At 32.1% G+C, this 16,454-nt stretch overlaps 2 protein-coding genes across 7 annotated transcripts; both read right to left on the minus strand.

Moving 5' to 3' along the window:
• Positions 1–1,392: 1,392 nt before the first annotated feature.
• LOC122303099 lies at positions 1,393–5,230 on the minus strand. 3 transcript variants are annotated; one of them, XM_043114669.1, is made up of 4 exons: positions 4,950–5,229; positions 4,774–4,826; positions 3,505–3,568; positions 1,393–3,372 (listed from the first exon to the last, which is right to left on the minus strand). In XM_043114669.1, exon 4 carries the CDS (start codon positions 3,330–3,332, stop codon positions 1,752–1,754), a length of 1,581 nt encoding a protein of 526 aa, XP_042970603.1. In that variant the 5' UTR covers positions 3,333–3,372; positions 3,505–3,568; positions 4,774–4,826; positions 4,950–5,229; the 3' UTR covers positions 1,393–1,751. The 3 variants fall into 3 exon arrangements, with proteins under 3 accessions (XP_042970603.1, XP_042970604.1, XP_042970602.1); XM_043114670.1 differs by lacking the exon at positions 3,505–3,568 and having other exon boundaries at positions 4,950–5,230; XM_043114668.1 differs by having other exon boundaries at positions 4,774–5,229.
• Positions 5,231–10,253: 5,023 nt separating this feature from the next.
• LOC122303100 lies at positions 10,254–13,774 on the minus strand. Of its 4 annotated transcripts, XR_006240597.1 has the most exons (4): positions 13,516–13,774; positions 11,054–12,199; positions 10,700–10,901; positions 10,254–10,449 (listed from the first exon to the last, which is right to left on the minus strand). XR_006240597.1 is itself a non-coding variant. In XM_043114672.1 (2 exons), exon 2 carries the CDS (start codon positions 12,132–12,134, stop codon positions 11,331–11,333), a length of 804 nt encoding a protein of 267 aa, XP_042970606.1. In that variant the 5' UTR covers positions 12,135–12,199; positions 13,516–13,774; the 3' UTR covers positions 10,952–11,330. The 4 variants fall into 4 exon arrangements, 1 of the variants encoding a protein (XP_042970606.1); XR_006240596.1 differs by lacking the exon at positions 10,254–10,449 and having other exon boundaries at positions 10,466–10,901; XR_006240598.1 differs by lacking the exon at positions 10,254–10,449 and having other exon boundaries at positions 10,466–10,916.
• Positions 13,775–16,454: the final 2,680 nt, after the last annotated feature.

Genomic DNA, 16,454 nt, shown 5'->3' on the forward strand with positions numbered 1-16,454 from the left:
ATAATCTATATCATTAATCACTGATTTAGTTATATAAAACTAAAACTATCTCATCTTATTTAATCTTATATAATCATTATAGTTTTTCTAAATTTTTACATAAAACATGATAAACAATTCAACTTTTTTAAATACCAAAACAAAACTAATATTATAATAATATTTTATTTAATTTTGAACAAAATATATATTTTTATCTTATTTGAACTGTGTAATCAAATAATGTCTTATATCAGGCAGAGTTCACTTTTAAAAATTATATACTTATTTTTTTTTTTTGAGCTTAAAAATTATATACTTATAGATTAATAAACAAATACCAGAATTCTCACATAAATCCACTTTCTTTTATAATACACCAACTTATAAATAAACGTTCAACGACAAGTTCATTAATTTAAATATAAATGTAATCATAGTCTTTTATATTGATGAATTTAAGCCCGAAAAATATAAAACAATAGATGTTATGGTACCACGTCTCCTTTTCTTCACAAAATAAATATCAAAGTTTTTACTAGAATTGACAAAAGAAAAATATATTTATCATCATTTTTATTATTATCTTGTCAATATGTATTGATGTGGCATTAAATAATTGATCCATAAATAAAATATAATAAATAATTTTTAATAATTTAATATTACATCATAAAATAATAAAAATATGATATTAAAATAGATGACGAGGATATTACTCATTTACAAATGGGTTTTGCTACACAACATCCCAACACCCCACTTTCTTTTAATTTTTTAATATTTTTTTAATATTTTTTTTTGAATTTATTATTTTTAAATTAATATAATTATTTTATTTATTATTTATATATTAAATATTTGATAAAAGATAAAATATTAAAAAATAAAAAAAAGGTGGGGTGTTGGGAGGTTGTGAAGATTTTTTCTATACAAATACTCTTTCAGTTTGCTCGGCAGACTTAGGCACCTCTTGATAATTTTCTTCGGTCATCATAAAGGTTTCTTTCTTCTTCTTTATTTTCTTGTTCGTGGTTTCTCCATTTTTTTGTTTACTTTAGTTTCTGTTGGTACTCGGAAAATGGAAGAGAAGACAAAAGAGAAAAAGAGTAACGCTGAACCATTATAAATTTGTGTGCGGCAGTTGCTGTTTCTTTCATCTTGTTTTTTATTCACCACATACGCATAGCATCATCATCAACAATATGCCATTTTAGGCTCTGCTTTTTAAGAGACCCGACCATACCTAAAACAAACAAAAAAACCTCTGTTTCCATCCTCATTCTACATCTCTATAGACTCAGTTGCAACAAACGCCAGTGGAAAAAATAAAGGCAACTCATTTCTCAACCGAAAAAAAAAAGAGGGGAAGAAAATACAGCTAAAGTTGTGTAGTTTTTCCTCCACGCGAAGTATAATAAAGTCGAGAGTATGCTTTGTTTTTTATTCACAATATACAAACCAATCACATTAGGTATGAAATCCGTTGAAACAATCACCGGACCCTTCAGAAATGTAGATGAAGCATGTTAAGAACAGAACACCACATGACAAAGTTCACAACAAGACCGTCCATTCAACTCTATACACAGGCCTTCCAATGTCAACTGTAGCAATCCACTATTAGGCTGTTGCAGCTCCATATCTTGTTAACTCGCTTCTGCTTTAAAAGCTTAGACTTATTTCGTATAATTCTTTATAAAAACTGAGGGATTTTTATTGCAGATGCAAGGGGGGCTTTAAAAAAGAGAGAAAATTTCAAGTGACAGTATTTATGAAGGATTTTTCTCTTGGAGGGAGATCACGGTTTCAAAAGCACCTACCAATGCCTTAACCTTGCTCTTCCGGGTTTCAACAAGTTTACTTGCCGTTTCTTCAATGACATTATTAAACAAACCCTGTGCGTCTCTCTTTCCCTGCACATCTTGATGTCTCAAAACAACTTTTTGGGGGCTAGGTTTGGTGCCATTTGTGTCACCATCAACTTCCGTCCTCTTAAAGCTTCTTCTTCGGGAAATGACCTTGACATTATGGTTCTCCCCCAACACTTTTCCTTGCCTAAATTTGAGCCTCCTTGGATTGTCGGTCAAAGACTGACTATCAACTACCTTCCCTCTCTTGAATTTCAATTTCAACAATTGGCCCTTTTTATCTTCAGAATGAACCACTCCAGCCTTTCTGGACTTGCCATTGAATCCTTTTTCCACAGTTTCTGCTTCTTCTATGCTCTCAACTCCATTGTTTTCTGAGGGTGAGTCATCTTCTGCTTCACTTGCTATATTTTCAGATTCCTCTTGACGAATTTCTTCATATGATGAAGAAGACTGAGCATGTGGGGGGGATGAAGACTTTGGTGATGACAATAAAGCAGGCGATAATTCAATCACACAACTTTCATTTTGATCAGATTCCAGAGGCCCATTCTCTGTTTCCATCTTAATGACATACAGGGTTTTCTCCTGGACCTTGTCGTCATTGGGTTCCCTAGGTTCAGCCTTTCTGATCTTGTTTTTGTTCGTGGGAGGAGACACAGTTTTCAAGTCCCCATGCTTTCTTCCATTTACATTTGCAACTCTATTGACAGAAGACTTTGAAGACAATGGAGCTGCTGGATGAGCCAAGACCTTATTTGCAGCTACTTTAGAGGTTCCTGACATCCAGCCCGTCTTGACATCACTCTTTCTTAGGCCACTTTTACCTACTGTTGAATTAGGAAAAGATCTTGGCTCCCCTCTCAAAGATTTTGGATTCAAAGAAGCAACAGGCTTCACAGACAAGTCCAAATCTTTAGCCTTCAATGAACCTTTTTTTGCAGAAACTCTCACTTTTTCAGCAGATGGCACTTCCTGCTTCATGGCTTTGGGTGTATCGGATGTATGGGTTTTTGAATAGGGTGAAGATTTAAGCATGACCCCAGATTTCTTTTTCCTTTCGGCCAGAACTTTATTTTCCACAGGACTTTTTCTGTCAGATGGTTGTATTGACACTTCCTGCTTAACGATTTGAGGGGTATGAGATGCACGGGATTTGGACGTGGGTGAAGGTTTGAGCTTGACCACTGGTGTCTCCTTTCTCCTTGGCAGATCTACACTCACTGCTGCACTTCCACTGTCACATGCTTTTTTAGTAACTCTTTTCAGCATGGGACGTCTTGTCTTTGCTTCAAGTGCATGACATCTCCCATACTTACAAAGATCATGACAGGAACCAGTTGACGCCCTGAGATAATGAGGAAGAACACTTTCTTCAGGAGTTGAAGAACTTACTTTTCCTGTAGAACTTCTCCTCAAATTGTTGACATTTGGCTTAGTTCTTTCTGGGGTCACTGGTAAATGGACACTGTCCTCACCCATCACGCAGGAAAGAGATATGGAACAAAACCCAGAAGAGACCCTGAAAACCAACCATATCGTAGTGATGCAAAGGAATAATGAGTTAAAATCACTAACCTAAATGACAAAGATATAATTTTGGAGAAAAGATCAAAGAAATTTAAACGTAACGGTATAGTAGAAATAAACATACCAATATCTAGTCTAAATTTGCAAATTACAGAACTTCAAGCAGATGTTTCCACAATATCTTTAACCTGAAAATAAGAAGAAAACAATTAAAATGGGATATCATTTTTGGGATCAGTTGAGACGTAAACCAAAAGGGAGATAAGGCACCGTTACCATTTGAAATAATTGATAAAATTACGAATTAAGAAATGGCAAAAACTATAAGCTTTCAACACTATGATCTGTCATGGACTAAAAATATTCCAGACTGACAACATAATAAATGCTTTCTTGTATGCTAGTACCAAATTTAATATCATATTGGCAACCATTGATGGTATGACGTTTAAAGAACATATCAAATGAAATTTAGAAGTTTTCTCTTTCATCCAAAATATTTTATGTCATTCTCTTTGGATGGAGGAGAAAATTCTCACTTATGTTGTGATCAAATATGTGAATATACTAATAAGAAAAGATGAGCAAGCCGAAGGCAATAAGAAAAATAACAAACGGACAGAAGGTATCCCTTAAAAACTAAAGCAAAAATAAGAAAACCTCAACTGTCAATCATTCCCATATACGAATCAAAAGTACGCAGCCTTTTATAAAAATACAACCCACGCAGACTCGCAATATTTACAAACGCCAATTAACGGATAGATGCATCAAACTCGTGCAATTTATAAGACCACTACAGGGCGACAATTACAATTCCGCAAACTACACTCATTTTAAAGATATAGATAATAATTTTCCAAATAATCCAATCCAAGATCCCAAATGCAAGAGAAAAGGACATCACCGGATTCGTTTCTAATAACAAATATCAGGGAAAATTAAATAAGCAAGAAATAAAAATACGGCAACACAAAATTGTAAAATTCAGTTAAGGGGAAACAGAAGTCAGCGCTCCTAGGTTGCATTCGATGGGAGGAAACAGGTCTTTTTGGAAGAAAAGGAACTCCAAAATCTATAATTTAACAACATTTATCGATAAGAACAATGACAAACTACCAATATAACAATCAGACAAGACAAATCCATCAACAATGGCTAATTATTCTTCGAACCCACTTCCAAAAATCAGAAACTGAACACAGCCCACATCAGAATATTATTAAAGAAGATAAGATGGCGCCCATAGCAAGCATGAAAGCTAAGTAACCCTTTCAAATGCCACAAGAGAAAACAAACCTTTAAACAAAGAAAACCCAATGTCCCAAACCCACGGACATATACATATTATCAAGATCGACCCATAAAAGAACAGAGCAGAAACAAGGCTTACCAAAGCTTTCTTTACAACAAACCACCGCCGAAACCAGGATTTTCAGCAGACGCCTGCGTGTAAAGGTGGGGAAAGAACCAAAACGGCAAAACCCAGCTCAAATTTTGAGAGAAAAACGACTTTATAGCGTGGGGGAAGGCTCAGCAATGATCCTGAAAACGCGTAGAGATATGTACCTCTTTTTTTGGCTCCCTCAACTAAAGCCTGCTTAACCAGAAACCGTAGAAAATGCAAAACCGAAAAATTGTGAATGAACGAATGCGGCGTGCACGAGTGTACGTGCCTACCTGCCTGCCTCCCCGGCCGTTCTGCATTTATTTTTTCCCTCTATTGGGAAGAAATATATAAATACATACGATAAAAAAAGAAATATATAAGTGTGGGATTTCTTTCAGAAATTGTGCAAGCAACTGTTTCTGTTTTCTAGATTTTTATTTGTTTATTTTTATGGATTAGGTGCGCTTTTCTCTTCCCTGCGTGCTTGTTACAAATACAGAATCCAATAGAAAGGCCGAAAGATACGAGGAAGGAAAGCGTTGGGAAATAGCATAAAGGGGTCCCGCACGAAAATGGAGAACTTGTGAAAAATCTAAAATCGAAAAATACTACACGCATAATTTTATTTTAAACGAGGTGATTTTTTTATAAAATAATATATAAAAATAATTTTATTCCCTCAATAATAATTAGATCAATTTTTATTTTAAAAAATAACAAACTTAAACCTCATTTGTTTTCGCAAATGGGTTAAGATTAAAGTTGAAAGTTGAATAAAATATTATTAAAATATATATTTTTAATATCATTTTTGTTTTAAGATTTAAAAAGGTTGAATTGTTTATTTTATTTTGTTGGAAGAATTTAAGAAAATTATAATAATGAGATGAAATGAATTAAGATAGATTGTTAAAACAAACGAGACCATATTACATTAATTATAACAATAAAATATAAATAAAGTATGAAGTATTTTTCTAACATATAGTAAAGAATTGCAAGGATAAATGTGTTCGTCACAATTAAAACGACTTGATATCCCATTGCCTTTTGAGCCATGGAATATTCTTGTGGCTGATGATGGCCTTAGAATGAGAAACATTTCTTTAATGGAAAATTTTCGAAAGTTAGTTCTATAACCATTTTGTAATCATATTTTTCTTTTGTAGTTGTTAAAAATAATCCATTTTTCATCTAATAAATCCTACATTTTTACACTTATTAGACAATAATAGTTGAAAAAATGACAATAAAAAATCTTACTGTATAGAGATAATAAGTAGAATTATTTTTTCTAAAAAAAGTCAAAATACTAATAATTTTATATATAAGTTGATGTGGTAGACTTGTACATCAGTTATGTGTTTAGTGTGTCAATAAAGAAATTTATTTCTTTTTATTATTATTATTGATGTGTCGGTGCAAATTTTATAGAAGAATTTTGCTATATATAAGAAAAGTCGCATACTAATTTGCGTATCAATACTGATTATTTCATATTCAAAATTTAAAATAGCATTGTTTTTAATAAAATTTACTTTTTGACCAATCACATTCCATTGGTATATATATTATTGTACATTTATACTTGTAACTAGATTTTTCTTGTATAGAATCGAAGACATGTATGATGACATGTCTTAAATGTGACCTTTTATTAGGAATTTTGTTGGCAAAACCCCTTTTCTTGATATACTATATTCTTAATTAAATAGAAAACATATTTTCTAGATCCTTTTAGTGTTTATCCTTTTGATATTTTTAATTGAGATGGTATACATTGAAACATGCGTTGTCAATTGCACTTAAAAATAGTAATTTATAGTTGGCATTTTCTAGGCCAAAAAATAGAGGATTTAATTATTACTTTCTTTAAGAACTATGATGAAATATATATATAATCCATAATTAATTAAATCTAGGACTTCAAAATACCTCTATATTGGAAACAAATATGAGACACTTGGAGTCTATAATCTGATTTGATAGAGTATATATATGGTTATGAGATATGAAGAACCGCAACAATAGGATATGAATATTGTCTAAATTTCTTTATTTTTATCGTCTCAAAATAATTAATTTTTCAACTTTAAAGGATATTATAATTAAAGAGGATGAAGTGTCAAAGAATCGAAGAATGAGGAAATCTTGAATGGATATTGAAACGTTTCATCTTATTTCATCATTAAATTTTTTTTTAAATTTTCATATAAAATATAATAGATAATTCATTTTTTTCAAATTTAAAAATAAGAATAATATTAAAAAATAATATTTTATTTAATTTTCGACTTTCATCTAAAACTATCTCACCTCATTTTATTATCTAAACTACACCTAACTTAGAGGTGCTTACAATTTCAAAGAGTTAGTTGTGTAGCGGGTGTCCCCTTAATTGAAGTAGGTGTGTGCCTATTTTTTATTTATTAATATAGCATATATATATATATATATTATTTTGTACCATAATGTTAAAATATTATAGCAATGACGATTTATATTAATTATAATACATTATGATGGTCCTCTCTCTCGATCATGTGGACCGACTTTTCAAACTACTTAACAAACAAGAATATTATGTACTATGGTGGGGAAAATTATAAAAGAAATTATAATTAATTTCGTACAATATGAATGATCTAAAGCAAAGCATATATAGTTAATTGAAGTTTATAAGCTTTCTTATTAATATTTGATATTTACATAATTTTTTAAGTGATACTACATATAATCGTGGAGTATTCGAGTGTCGTGTTGTTGCTTTGAAAATAAGTGAGATTCATTATTAAAAAATTAATTTATTTTAATGTGGGTTATGTATTTAATCAAATTTTTCAAAGTGATTGCACGGTACTTATACACTCACGACCGTCAATTGAAACTATCATTTCTCTATTTTTTTTTTCTTTGGTGGGTTGCAGAATGTGAAGTTTTCTTAATGGTTCCTAATGGCTGTCACGTTTTCTGGTTTTTTAGATGAACATTATTTAGAAGTACTTTAATCAAGCTTGATGGCCCTTTTCATCGAGAGAAAGCTCCTTTGTCCTTTGATTAAATAGAGGTTTGCCATTTTGAAATCTCATTAATTTATTCAATAATTTAGTACTTAAAGCCAAATTGAGATTCAGCTCAATAATTATTGCTTAATTAGTACATGCAAATTGAAAAGATTTACACTAATTGTGTGAAAATTAATTGGGACAAAAAAGAAAGCACGTAAGAGTTCAAAGCTTAAATAAGAATGAGTTTAATTGCCAAGATCGTAAACCACAAGGCTACCATGCATCGATTGAATTCATTACTAATAATAAAACTATATCTATGTATACAGCATCAAAGTTGCAGTTAGTTCAAGCAATGATGATTGGTGATGATCATCCATGCATGCCACCACATAACACTCATTGGTTTTCAACTAAATTTCTTGCAATGATGACATTTCAATTTGTTTGTTTTAACTTAAAATAAATCATGTGTTTTCAAATGATTGTTTCCTTATTATTATAATCATAAATAAATATTTTAGTCAAAAAAAAATTATACCAAATTAAATTTACAATTTCACATTACTTGATGCAATACGTTAAATTATAAAATTATTTTTATTATAGTATAAATATAATAGATTATATAATAAAACTACGTCAGTTTGTGAATTTATTTTTTTTATATATATATTTTAAATATATTTAATATTTTTTTTATGTAATTTATTTGTATTTATATCAATTCTTTATTATAAATTAACTAAATTACAAACGGAAATTGATAATTAAGATCCTATGTTTGAAAACGAGGATAAAGCTGAGGGGAGGAATTTCCCTTTTCAATCCAAAGTCGTATGTTTCGAACTTTTCAGAGCCTGTTACATTCTATGCGGGGGAGGACTTTAAGTAACGACGATCTCTTGTCCAATAAAAAGGAATAACGTGATAACGTTCCGTTGCTTGTTCAGCATGTCATGACACGGAGTAGGATCGTGTCATGACAAAGGACGAGGTGGGGTTGGTTTCAAATATGACCTGTTCTTTAATAAACTTTTTATAGGATCAATAACAATGAAAGAGAAGATAGATTGCGTCAGAATGTGAAGGTGGGCTTGCTTGCCCTAAAGTTTTGATAAAGTTGTAGCAGCAAAATAAAGTAAAGATGGCGGAAAAAGACAATAAATATAAGAGGAAAATATACCACCTTGGATTCTGATGTCTCTGATGTCTCTTTCTCTCCAACCTTTGAAATCTAGCATCATCATGTTCTGCCATATAATTATTACAGATAAAAGGCCACTTGCCCACTTTCATACAGAGTGCACTCAGTGCAGGGCCACGTTAAATAAATAAATAAATAAAATATCTTAAAAATTATTTGAATAGTTAGATAAAATGAAATGATTTAAAATATAAGTTAGAAATTAATAAAATATTATTATAATTTTATTTTTTAATATTATTATTATATTAAATTTAAATAAGTTAAATTATTTATTATATTTTATATAAAAATTTTAAAAAATTATAATGATGAAATGAGAGATTTTTAAATCCAAACGGTTACTTAAATTCAGGTACACGTACAAGTGCCCAACATGCATGCAATGGAAAGTGGAATCAAAGTGTCAATGTATTTGGTAGTAAAAAATTAGTTGAGGAGGATGACCCTCCAACCAAAAAGTTTGCTATGCTCTCTTATAAACTCCTCCCCCTTTGAATATTCACAGCTTCCAGACATGTCCAATGGTGGTGGAGTGCAAATGTGTCTTATATAGTCAATTAATCCTCAAAAAGTTTAAAATTGGTGGGAATAAAATGAATTTAACTATTTAATTTATATTTAGGCGTTGTGAATTTTTTGTTTTCTTCCCAGAAACCAGAGATCAGTTTGGAAAATGATCAAACAAGAGGAACTACTGCTACAATCTCGATGTCTTCGATATGTTTAATGGGTTCTGCAAGATGCATGGCGGATTTTTGGAAGGAAACATTAGCAATTAATTGCTTGCTGCCAACATTTCTTTAAAATTTTCTTTTACTTTCTTTGCCATAAACTAAACTGAATGCACAGTTATGTTAGTACTCGATCGGCAGGTTGCAATTTCAGATTTTGTTTGGTATAAGCGCTCGGAGGAGCTATGTTGGATTGTCCTAGACTCCTAGTACATGGAATTTTAGTTGCTAAAAAATAATAATAAAGGAATAATGTCCAAAAAACACTGAAAAGAAAGTTCTGAAAAAAATGATTTCTATGTTCCTTCCTCGTATCAAACAGAGCCGGACAACAAACATTTATTGACATAGACTTTGGTAGGGTTTACGTGCAAATTTGCTTAAGCTTAGTTGAACTTCGGAATTTGTTTGCCAATAAATAGCCATGCATAAAGGAAGTCATACAAACACAAGCTACCTAAAGAGATTCGTAAGGCCAAAAACTTCCAACAAAAAGAGAAATTTTATAAAAATAAACTCACAAATTGAGGTGAATTGATATAATATATTATATTGTAAATCTTTTTATTATAAAATAGATCTAATATATCTTATAAAACCATATTAATTTATAAGATTACTTATTTTTGTAAGATCTCTTTGTAATCGTAACACTTCTCAAACAAAAATCAAGTGCCTTAACTGATATCCCCCATTAGGGTTGTGCTTGTTGAGGAGGGATTGCAGTTTTCTGCAACAACAGGCCGTTCCAATAACTCAATGGTAGGGAGGGTTGTTCAATTTATTTCAAGTAAGAAAAAATCTATTCATCATCATAATTCATCATCCTATGATGTGACATTAGATGGTAGGTTCATAAATGAAATATAATAAAAAATCTCTAATCATCTAATGTCACGTTATAGGATGATGAGTGAATGATGAGAATTAGGATGATGAGTAGCATTACTTTTCAAGCAAATGATGTAACATGTGTTTACCACCATAGTTGTCTGTACTCCAATGGCCTTTACTGTATAGAAGTATCACAAAGCGAGAAATCTGCTGCACTGATTCTGCTTATTCTTTTCCTTCTTTTATCGTGAATTTGAATGGAAATTGTTGAAGATTCACAGCACAACGACAAAAAACAAATCCAGCATGATACATGCTCATTCACGAGTTGCAGGTGATGCAAAGAACCTGCAGAACAAAAGACTATAACATAAAGTTGCTTTGTCCCAACTCTACCATCAGACAAACAACTGTAATAAAATTACATAACTATTACGTAGAATTTGTTCCAACACAAACAAGCGATCAGGCTATTCATATATAGGTCTCGTAAGAATTACCTATTACAACTGTACTCTTACAGGAGCTTTGAAAATCCACAATGGAACCGTCCGCAAATAAAGAATTTGCATTTGGACCTGGATGAAATCAACACTTTAAAATTCCAGAAACTAATGTCACATCTTCATGCCACCTGCATTCGATAAGAGGCAAAACGATTCTGAAAATGAAGACTTGGATGCTACTGAGACAGAGGGGCTTCGATGGAAGCACTCAGTTCAACCTTACAAGGTGGAAAATCGTCGCCCACTTGCAAACTAAGAGAAAACGAGCATCTTATGTGATGATTTCTCTCACAAGCCAATTCAGAGTAGGATATGCAAAGTAAAGTATGAGAAATGATGGGAGAGCAAACAGAAGTGTGACAAGTATGTACAGAGCCAAGATGGTTGCACTGGCAGGTATTGCATATAAGACAATCAGAAGAAATATGACAACCAACGGGAACTTGGCTGTCAAATGAACGAAGAAAACCAGTGACTTTTGAAGCGAAGAGTGTAAAGCCTCCATACTGAGGTAATTATTGAGACCACCATGGTTATGGCTTGATCTTGATGGCTCAGGATGTCGAGTATGTTGTGCCCTCCTAAGGTTAACCTGGCCCACTTGACCATTTGGTAAATTGCCATTTGCTGGCCAGACTGATTGATGATCCATAGAGAAGGACGAATGAGACTTCCCTCTATCACCATTCATGCTCTCAACCATCCAGAGAAGAAAGTAGTTCTTGCGAGGAAACTTGAGATTTCCCCCATAAATGAGACGAAAGGATAAGAGATTACACCACGGGCAGGAGATAAAGAGTGGAAGCTGAACTGGTAGAGTGGGAAATTTCACAACGGCCCATTGCAGTCCCAGTATGCAATTTTTACAAAGGGTATGGCCGCACCATAACACATAGGGTACATTTTCAACAATGTTGAATGATTCCCAGCATATTGGGCACTCTAGACCTTCCTCTCTGCTAACAGTTGAAGAAGCCTCATCATCAGAGCCTTCCGAAGCAGCTTGGGTGGCGTTTAGATAACCATTTTTCAGTCCAACACTTCTAGATATGCAATTGGATGCAAAATTCCACATTCTAATATCAGAGGGAGAATGACCAAAAAATTACATTGCTTGCTAAGGCTGACAGCACTTTGGCCCTGAAAGTAAACATAGAGTAAATTCATCAGGCAAATCAACTTTTATGCGGCGCTTTGATTAAGCATTTATCCAGTGCTTCATTTTGTATCATACAATTAAAATCTGTTGAAAGTGCCAGCACTCAGCAGTATAAATTCATGACAAGACAGCCCAACTATGCCTGAATCCTAACTGATTGGGGCAGGTTACTAACATATATTAATTGTACTTTTTTCAAAATTGACATAACGTTCTAATTATAGTCCTCCAGGGAACAAAATCAAATTCAGGCCTGTCAAGGCCCCTAAGAGGTATAGCACTAATAAAATACAACGCAAGCAAAAGTGTGCAGAGGTGGAGTGAATAACCCAAGATGAAGAGAAACCAACTCATCCAAAAAAGTTTGGTAGCAAATTGATTGAACTACAATGGTGAAAACTTGGAGCTTGTAAGTCAAGCAAAAATATATCTGCTTTGCTCATAAAATCTGAAAAAAGATCTATAAAACCAAGAATTACCAAGCAGCCCAACTTTATGCACTAGAAAGGATATAAATATGCCTCACTAAGACTTGTTACTAAAAAAGATACACAGAAACAAAGTGCCTGATAGACGCTGATCTATATAAAACAAAACTTTTTATTTTTATTTTTTATAAGTCTATATAAAACAAAACTTGATCAAATCTTGAATCAAACCAGTTCGTCCTAACTCCTAGTTAAACGCATACCCATGACTATTCAAGGAAAGTAATTCAAAACCTCAAAAAACATTTTCTTGGCAAGGTTTTATATTATATATATATGTATATATTTAAGTCAGAACCCCAAACAACATTGAAAAGAAATATTTAACAATCTCAAAATTTCCTCCATTAAAGCGAACTTTGAATCAGTTATCAGTAACCCCATACATTTCCACACCAAAAACTAATCCCCAGATTCAACTAGAACCACGTTTATGTTTCTAGCTGACACAGATTTACCAAAAGGTTAATCGGTCAAGCTTTGAAACAGGCACTCCGGACAAACAGTGAAAACAAAACGTCCGGGGTCCGGCTTCGCTTCGAAGACTACCCATTTCAGAATCTAACCAACGAATTTCAAATAGGGCCATTCAAATTCAGCCTTTCATACCAAACCCATAAGAACTCAAAGAGAGAATCATCTAAAATTGAGGTCATAAGCCTAGACCTAAAAACCTAGGTAAAAAACAAAGGAGCATTAAATAGAAGTGGCAAACGATCCGCCAAATAACAAGCACGCTTATAAATATCAATTAAGCTAGAAAGCTTAAAGACTGAAAGGAATGAAAGAATTGAGAGACGGCCTCACACCGATTGATCGTAGTGCAATTTGACAAGAAACGGGGCTTCAGAAGCAAACACTCCCAATCTCTGAGCTTCAAGCCCTGAAACGGGCTATTGTAGAGAAATCGAATTTGGATATTTTTGTTGTCGGTTTCGCTGGGTAACAAAAAGGAACGTCGCGGAGGTCTCGGCGGTCTCGGCTGAGTCGGCTCTGCAAAGTACCCTCCCAGTTTTACAAGTGGCAAGGCAAGCTCCCATCCCGGATTTATGTCACCTCCGAACAACGTCGTTTTCGGTTGAATGGAGCTGCCGCTGTATTTAATTTTATTAAAGAAAACTACGTTAATTTATCATAGAGTTAAATATTTTGAATTATAAGCTTACGTATTAGCAATGCCTTTAATATGTCAACAACTAGATTTAGATCTTTATTTCTATTTATTGATAAAAAAATTTTATTTGTAAGCTGATGCGTAAAAGCACACCTTCCATCTCGTTGAGACGAAAATATTTAATTTACAAAAGAAACTTAAAATTTAAATATTTTATAAATTAAATTGAATTTTGTTATATATAAGCTCACGCTATATTTTTTTATTTTTTAATTTATTTTGAGTTTATTTTTTTTAAATTAATTAAATTCTTCTCCTTATTATTTATATATCAGACATTTGGTTAAAAAATAAAAAACAATAAAAAAATAAAAAAATATTATTTTTTTTTAAGTAATATAATGTACAAATCCCAACTAAACAAAACCTCACGCAAGCATTTTGTAAAAAAATATGTTTCGCAAAAATATAATAGATTTTTTTTTTTATATGTTTTGAGATATAATCTACTTTTTTTATAAAATAATTGTGCAAAATTTATCTATTTGGAAGTAAACCAAGAGAACTTGGGCTTGGGCTTCCCAAATCTTCCCCCTTTGAACGTGGCAACCTTAGTCAGAACGAAACGTAAGGAGCCCATAATGCGAAAACTGAACACCGCCATTGGCAGCAGGCATGCCTTTCAACAAGCCACAAACGTCTAATAATGCAAGATTATCATCCATTGGTTGAAATTGTTTATAAAATAATGGTAGAAAGGAACAACTATACATTTGTATGCTGAGATGATTTCAAATAATTAGAATTGATATATAAATAATAATATTTTGTGAATCCTATTGAAATGTGTTTGATATGTATTTGAAGCTCGGTTGGGATCTCACGGAGTTATTAGCAATTGGGATTCCTGGGCTTTGATTCCTCACTTATTGAGAGGTGTACTTCGTACTGATAGGCTTTGCTTGCCTCAGATTCGATGACTTCGTTTAATGTATTTGCTGCTTTTATAGGTCATTGTTTTAGTTTTGTTTTGATGGTTGAGTTAGTAGTTAGATGCTTGGGTTTGAGTTTTATTTCTGAATTTCTTGTAGTTCCCAAGTGTTAGGTTATAACCACATAAATTCCTCTGCCTAAAATAAGGTTTCTCAATAGAATTAAGGAGGAGTCATCCATGGACAAGTGATCCTAACTCTTATATAAAAAAAAAAAAAAAAAAAGGTTGAGAAATGTGTGTTAATGTATGAGTAAGTTAAAATGAATTTAATTTTTTTTTTTTTATGTAAAGTTAAAAAAAAAATCTCATTAATAATTTATTTGAGATCAACCAACCAGACACAACTTAAAGGTTGGAAAGTTGAAACTACGTATCTATCTACTATTTGCATCAATAATATTGATAGATGAGAATATACTATTTGCATTGGGGCACTCAATTGCGCAGCGTTTGCAATTCCATGACTGTATGTAACATTGCTTATAGAGGAAAAAATAGTAAAGCTTGCATGGCTATAATGTTACATTGGAATTAGACTCATTGGACGGGGATTCGTGTTCAAGTTTAATTGATTAGGCAGGTTTGGAGAATCCTAGAATGAGATGAGAAGAAAATTTTATAAATAGTAATAAAATAATTTGTGAATAAATAATGAGATAATTTGAATTAAGTAATTTTTGAGTTTTAAAAAATGAGATAGAAAAAGTTGAATAAAAAATATTTTAAAATTAAAATATTGTAAGAATATAATTTTATAATATTAATTTTTTTTAGAGATTTGAAAAAGTTGGAATTATTTTTTAATTTTTTTTTTAAATTTGAAAAAATTATAATGATTAATTTAAAAATTTTATATTTAAATTATGTTTAAGAATAAAATAGAACAAAATAAAATAAAATTAAATAAACATTTTATATCTTATCTCATGCTTCAAACCAGCAATAAATATGTGAAACAAATGTCTCACATATAAGAATTCCAACGGTAAACTGTACCCAATCCAATGCCAGGAAAAAGTGATTGGAGTGATGCGATGTAGACAAAATTGAAGGGAAAAGAATCATGAACACCACATGCATGTACAAGTACCTAAATGAAAGACCATGATTACGTTTAATAGGACCATCCTTGATGGTGTGTCCCGAAATTTCGTTTTTGTGAATTTTTTATTTTTTTAAAAATATTAAAGTTGATTAAAAAGTAAATAAAAAAAGAGATTGCATCGTGAATCTCTCGTTAGTTATAGTGCTAGTCAAATAAAAATGATTGTAAGTACTAGTTAAGAATATTGAGATATGATGAGATTTTTGTCCTTTATTTATAAGTCGGGCCATTTGGCCTGATATGAACAACCTATTGCACGGACTTTCTGTTTCAATGAATGAGTGTGTTGGTTATAATAAAAAATAAATAAAAATGATTGTACTAGTTGTACAGGCTAGGTCAGGGTGTTCAAATTCAAAACCCTTCCACTTTCCAGATTAGTGTTCACAGAAGCATGTGCTTCTGAATTTCCCTCCGATTCTGGGCCTGACATGAATTCGGTAGATATGTAAAAAGCTTCCAATGATCTCCACCATAGGAGCCGATCGAGATCAGGGAAGTAATTCATGAGATGGTTGGTCCGTACAAGAATCTG

This window comes from Carya illinoinensis, chromosome 3 (assembly GCF_018687715.1).
Source record: "Carya illinoinensis cultivar Pawnee chromosome 3, C.illinoinensisPawnee_v1, whole genome shotgun sequence".
NCBI classification, from domain to species: Eukaryota; Viridiplantae; Streptophyta; class Magnoliopsida; order Fagales; family Juglandaceae; genus Carya; species Carya illinoinensis.